Source organism: Nicotiana tabacum, chromosome 15, assembly GCF_000715075.1.
Source record: "Nicotiana tabacum cultivar K326 chromosome 15, ASM71507v2, whole genome shotgun sequence".
Taxonomy (NCBI): Eukaryota; Viridiplantae; Streptophyta; class Magnoliopsida; order Solanales; family Solanaceae; genus Nicotiana; species Nicotiana tabacum.
This window is the reverse complement of record NC_134094.1, coordinates 66,547,086-66,553,607: the sequence shown is the minus strand read 5'-3', so window position 1 is coordinate 66,553,607 and position 6,522 is coordinate 66,547,086. Positions and strand designations below refer to the sequence as shown.

The 6,522-nt window shown below is 32.1% G+C and overlaps 1 protein-coding gene across 1 annotated transcript; it reads left to right on the top strand.

Moving 5' to 3' along the window:
• The first annotated feature begins 2,608 nt into the window (after window positions 1-2,608).
• LOC107786996 (bidirectional sugar transporter N3-like) lies at window positions 2,609-6,116 on the top strand. Its single transcript, XM_016608510.2, has 6 exons — window positions 2,609-2,805; window positions 3,172-3,208; window positions 3,315-3,525; window positions 4,390-4,551; window positions 4,653-4,772; window positions 5,552-6,116. Exons 1-6 carry the CDS (start codon window positions 2,754-2,756, stop codon window positions 5,912-5,914), a joined length of 945 nt encoding a protein of 314 aa, XP_016463996.1. The 5' UTR covers window positions 2,609-2,753; the 3' UTR covers window positions 5,915-6,116.
• Window positions 6,117-6,522: the final 406 nt, after the last annotated feature.

Sequence of the window (6,522 nt, the reverse complement as noted above, 5' to 3'; positions counted from 1 at the left end):
GGCAAAACTACAGTAATGATCTATAATGAACATATCCAATGTGGAAGAAGACCTATGTCAACATATAAATTCATTATATTACTCTAAAAAATGATTGAAAATAATGAAAATTGAACCCTACCATCACCGTTTTCTTTAAAAAAAAAAATTATTAAAACAATTTTCAGAAAATAGAAAAATGGCCAAAAACTCATCTAAACGACTCTAAATGCCCAAATACGATGTACGTCATGAGCAAAGCTGATGAGTATTGCTCACTGGGTCATTTCCAACGAACCTACCAAATTTGAGGTCAATCGGAGTTTGACAGAATTTCAGAATTGCAAATTTATGACCTATTTGCAAATTCTGTTTTTGGCATTTTTAGGGATTTGATTATTTTGACGCACTCATATCACATAATATACTTATGTATGTTAATCCATGATTTCAGAACTCAAAATAATATTATTATAATTATTACAGAGTCATTTTTATATATATAAAAACTATTTTCGAACAAATATGGGGAAAAAGCACTATTTTAACCCGTTCAAAATACCATTGTTCATACTTACGTATATTAATCCATAATTTTAGAACTAATAGTATTCAAAACAGTCACGTTTTTATTAAAACAACACTGTTATTATGAAAAAACTAAACAAAAACAGATTGTCATGAAATATAACACCACTATTTATGCATATGTATATTAATCCATAATTTCAGAATTAAATATACTAAGTAAAATAGTCACGTTTTTGACACAGAATAACCATACAAAACAACATTGTATTATGTATGCTAATCTATTATTTTCATAGAATAAACATACCAAACATGTATCATTTAACAACACGTTTTAATATTACTCTATTCATATTGTATTATATTATCTAATTAGATGTAAGATGACATTTGATACCAATTGCTAAAACATGCGTAGCGGAAGAAAGCATACAATCCAGACATCACATACAAGTAAACTAGACAATGATATAATTAGAGATTAGAACTACTAACCTCTTGAAAATGTTGCACAGGTCCTCCTCAGAGCAAGAATCCAGGGCTGCAGTCTTCTGCTATGGTCCTAGTAAGACCTTGGACAAAATTGCTTTTAGTAGGCAAGAGCAATACAACTCTTAAAATCGGTTATTGGGTGAAAAAACGTCTTCCTTATGTAGACTTGTTTTTCAGCCAAAAGAGGGCTCCCAAAAATGTGTAGGATTCTGCTTGTGCAAGTAGAACCCTACTCTAACTCTCAATGATGACTTTTCTCCCAAGTCACTTTTTACCCAAGTCAGTCCAAATTTTTACTAGGTATAGTAGGAACCACATAAACAATAAGAGGCTACCAATTATAGCATTAATTTAAAATTTTGGATGAATTAATTCTTACTATAATTAATTACAGTTTATTCCACTAAAAAACTATAATTGAACTCCTCAATATGAATTTCGAAAATTCACTAATACTTATTTTAACTCCCCATGTTAAGATCATAAATACCAGTTAATTATATTAAATCATTGATAATTTAATTTAATCAACTAATTAATCTTTTATAATTTCGCTTAACTATTTCATATGACGGATACAAAATTCACTGTCCGGGTTTTCACATGAAAACTTATAAGCTTACATAAAGGGGTATCATCAAACTCAAAATCAAGTCATGAATTCTATCAACTAATTATTATTTCACAAATGCTATTCGTTATTGTCCAATCTATTAGGTATACACTGACTCTGAATAGAGTTGTACCTTTTGATAAATCAAAACAATAAACAAATCACATTGATCATAATAATTATATCAAGATTAGGAGTAGAAGATCATTTAATGAATTAAAAAAAATATTTTATAAATATATATTCAGTACAAAAACATCTTTTCTCTACTTGGTCCGTTCAATATACACTAAGTATACTAGCACAAGAAGTCGGAGTAAAACTACTCCCATAATCAAGACAAATTATACTTTAATCTTGTGCTACAATCATCAAGATATTTTGCCCAATAATATCTTCGATTATGAACATTATTTATTAATTATGAGAACCAATAATTTAATCTTTTGTGCATGAGCTAAGACTCCATACACTAAATTATCTACTACATAACTAAATGACACACATATAACAAATGATCTATTTAAAATAGTACTTTATTGAATTGAATAAATCAAATAAACAATTATTCCATAAAGAATAAAACACAATACTATATCTAAACCGCATGATTAATAGTATATCCTAACACTTTAATATATAGCTATTAACAGTACAATAATAGTTCCTAGCCAAAAGGAGGGGCCGGTGAGGCTGCCTAAGCCTAACGCATTAATTCATGGTAATTCTGTTGGTTGGACTGCATTAGGTTTAGAAGCCAAATTATGTTAATTAATTACAGTATGATAAGAATAATTAATATGATTGAATATGATTGGCACGCATTGGGAGAGCACGTGAGGCTGAGAATCCATTATTTGGGTGAATGATTTTATCGTACGCCACCTACTAAGACTCCACCTGTCATGCAACAAATATGATTGAGTTCTATGCGCAAACCACACTTTTCTGGTCCTCTCCCCATTATAAATACTTGTCTCTCCCCTTTTGCATGAAATTGTGGAATTTTAGCTATATATAAAGAGAAGAGAGAGAGCAAAAGGGGTTCTCAAGAGACCCTTAAGCCTTCTTCATTCAACAAAAGAACAAAAAGAAAAGTTAAACTTCCTTGCTTATATAATCTAACTTAACAGTCGAAATGGCCATATTTGACCTCCACCATCCATGGCTATTTGTGTTCGGAGTCTTAGGTAAGCAAAACTATGTTTCACATGTCTGTTTCATTCATTTCTAGTCTTTCCCAAATTTCATCTCATTCATTCTCTTTCATTTCTTGCTTGCTCAAAATATTGTGCAAAAACACCTTGCTCAATTTTCCTGTGACCAAACATTACTTAATTAATACTATAATTTTCACATTGCCAATTGCATGTTCTCATGAACGTTTTCCATGACAAACCTTCCCGGTGCTTGATTTTCATCCATTTTGGTTGACAACACTTGCAGTTTATTTCATCGACCAATTAAGTTGTCTAGTTCATGGCAGTAGCATCACATCCACCCACATGTATAATGAAAGCACTAACCCTTTGTATTTCTTCTGCTTTATGTTTCAGGAAACATTATTTCCATATTCGTCTTCTTAGCTCCAGTGTAAGAAATCCGCTTTGTTTTTTTTTTTTTTTTTTTCTAATTTAGTTTTCTTGGACAGTCACTTATTTTGAAAATTTTCACGAAAACAACTGTATTAATGTTGCAGGCCAACCTTTCGCCGAATCTACAAAGAAAAATCAACCATGGGTTTTCAATCAGTCCCCTACGTGGTAGCACTGTTTTCATCCATGCTCTGGATGTATTATGCATTTATCAAGAAAAATGCCACTCTCCTCATCTCTATCAACTCCTTCGGTTGCATTGTCGAGACCATTTACATCTCCATTTTCCTTCTCTACGCATCCAAGGAGGCTAGGGTAAGTACTTCCCACCATAACTTACATTTAAAAATCTAAAAGATTTATATCCTTTTTTACCAAACTTCTAAAATCTGATGAGAATTGCTTTTATCAAAAGTGCTTTTCAAAAAAATACTTTTGATGAGAATCGGTTTGTGTTTGGCTAATTAATTTGAAAAATACTTTTGAGCAGTAATTAGTGTTTGATCAAACTTTTGAAAACTACTTTTAAGTGTATTTTTTCTCAAAAGTGCCTCTCAAAAAAGTGCTTTCGGAGAGAAACTACATTTTTCTGCTTCTCAAAATATGCTTCCGCTTCTCCTCAAAAGCTTTTTATTTTATTTTAAAAGTTTGGCCAAACATCTCAACTTTTGGTCAAAAAAGTACTTTTGGCCCCCAAAAGCACTTTTGACCCTAAAAAAAGCTGCCTAATAAGCTATTAGTGGGCATTGGGACATAAGAATTGTAAAATTCAAATTTTTTTAAAGTTAAAATGGTATTTGAAAATTAGAATTGGGTTTGGACATGAATACAATTTTAGGTTATTTTTGAATTTTTGTGAGTGATCTGAAGTGAAAATTTTGAAAAACTGTTTTTTGGAGTTTTTTAAATTTCTGAAAAATTCTAAAATTCATTTTCAAGTGAAAATTAAAAATTTTATGCCAAACGTTGATTTCGGGAAAAAGTGAATTTTTTTCGATTTTTAATGGCCAAACGGGCCCTTAATAAATGAAAAAAGTTTCACCAAGATATAAATAGTAGTGCAGTTCAATTCTGTATTGCAGTCGGGCAGTTTTTTATTTTTTTCAAAATCTTGTTAAAGACTAGGAAAGTAAGAAAGTATAACATAGACTGCTAACTAGTTTGATATTTTGACGACAGAGGCAGACGGTGAAACTTTTGGTATCATTGATTGGAGGATTGTACACACTGATATTTCTCGTCACTTTGTTCCCTTTGAATGGAGCCCTTCGAGTACAAGTAGTGGGTTGGATTTGTGTAGCCGTAGCAGTGGCTGTCTTTGCTGCACCTCTTAGCATTGTAGTAAGATAGAGATGATGCACTAACATCGTTTCAAAAGTTTTCCCAGTAACTAATAAAATGAAAAAGAACTTTCTAACTCTTGTTTCTTTTTTAATTTACAGTGTCAAGTGGTTCGGACGAAGAGTGTGGAGTTCCTGCCCTTCACCCTGTCTTTCTTTCTTACATTGAGTGCTATCATGTGGTTTGGTTATGGTCTCCTTCAAAAGGACCTGTGTATTGCAGTAAGTACTTATTAAACCACATGCTAAAGTACTATGTATTCTTTAATACATTTGAACAATTAATTTTGGGTTACGTGCTGGTTAGACAACTAAAACCGACCTACTTACAAAGGCAATAAAAAAGAACCACAAATCTTGATCATGAACATGTTGTGCCTTTATGGTTTACAAATCGATATACAACATTAATTGTTCGACATAAATTGGTCACTGCAGAATTCAGCCAAACTAAAAAATTTCGTCGTATAATTCCATTTTGTCTGACATTTTTTCTTTAATTACTCCTATGATTTTTAAGCATTTTTTTGATATCACTGATTCCAAAATTATTTGTTTATCGCACTAGTTGGAGTACTAGTAATTTGTTTTTATATAAAAAAATATGCCGTCGTTACTTGTAAGTACTATTTTCTTTTACTTCTCATAAAACTAAGTTTGTCTGAATTTTCTCCAAAAGCTCCTCAAAAAAAATTTCTTTTAACAAATGATAATGAGGCATACTTTCTCATTATATGTATTTCCTCAATCCTAATTTGTGTCTCATCTGTAAAAGAAAATTATAATTCATTATTTAAAAATAATTTAACTTTAAATTTGCTATTTTACCCTCGATAAGATGATTTATAGCCACGCAAATATTTTATGACTTGTTTTAGCTGATAAATTTCAAAAAATCTTCTTTTTAATTTCATTCGTAAATAGTGCGGCATAAGTTTGAATGGGTGGGGTAAAATACCGTTGCTCTTCGAAGTCCGTCATATATTTTTAACTTTGTACAGCTGCCAAATGTATTGGGTTTCTTCCTGGGAATGATTCAGATGCTGTTGTATGGGCTATACCGTAACGTAAAGCCAGCAGCAGAATTAGAGAAAAAGGTGCCGGAGCATGTAGTAAACATCGTCGTCCTTGGAAACTCAGAACAGATACATCCTGTCAAATCCGAGAAAAATGAGGATATGATCAAGAAGCTGGATGAAGAAGTATTAGCTGCAGAAGAAAACAGGGAGAGCAGCGTAATTAGCCCACCGGTGGCAAACGACCATGAGAATGAAGAACGTGCGGGTGGCGAGCTGGCGCAAGTTAACTTGCAGCCGCAGCAGCAGTTTGAAACACCGGTGCTTGTGGTGTGTGCTGCAGCTTGAGTCTTGAATTAATCCGTTGATTATTTAACTGTTCTACTGTCTATCTGCATGTATGTTTCATTATATTGCTTTTTTCATTTATTTGTAATTCATATATTTCTCGCTACCACCTCTGATTTCCATTTCTCTGTATAAAGAGGAAAAGAGAAATTGTACGAATCGAAAGGCCGTTATATTATTTACATTCCATTCCTAATTCCACTATTTTTGTTTCTAATCTAGCGCTACAATAGAGGTTTATTTACCCTTAAAATCGGATAACAATTAAATTTGTAAGTGGTTTTAAGGATATGCAGATTTATTTGACACAAAGCAGTAAATAAAGACAAATTAAATAAATAAGGATGAAGTAAGCTCAAACCGCACGAGGAAGATGATTTAAGCCTTAGTGAAATATTTGCCCTCGATCTGGGCTCGTAACGACAAGCACTGACGAACGAAAGCAAGAGAACTAATAACAGAAAAAATAATGATATATTGCATTGGAATGTGTGTTACAATGTCCTTTATGAATTATCAGACCCCTTTATATAGTAGAGAAGTCCTACATTAGGTACAGTTCTATAAAAGGTAAAAACCTTTTGATTTACTGATTGCTGGTTCTTTAT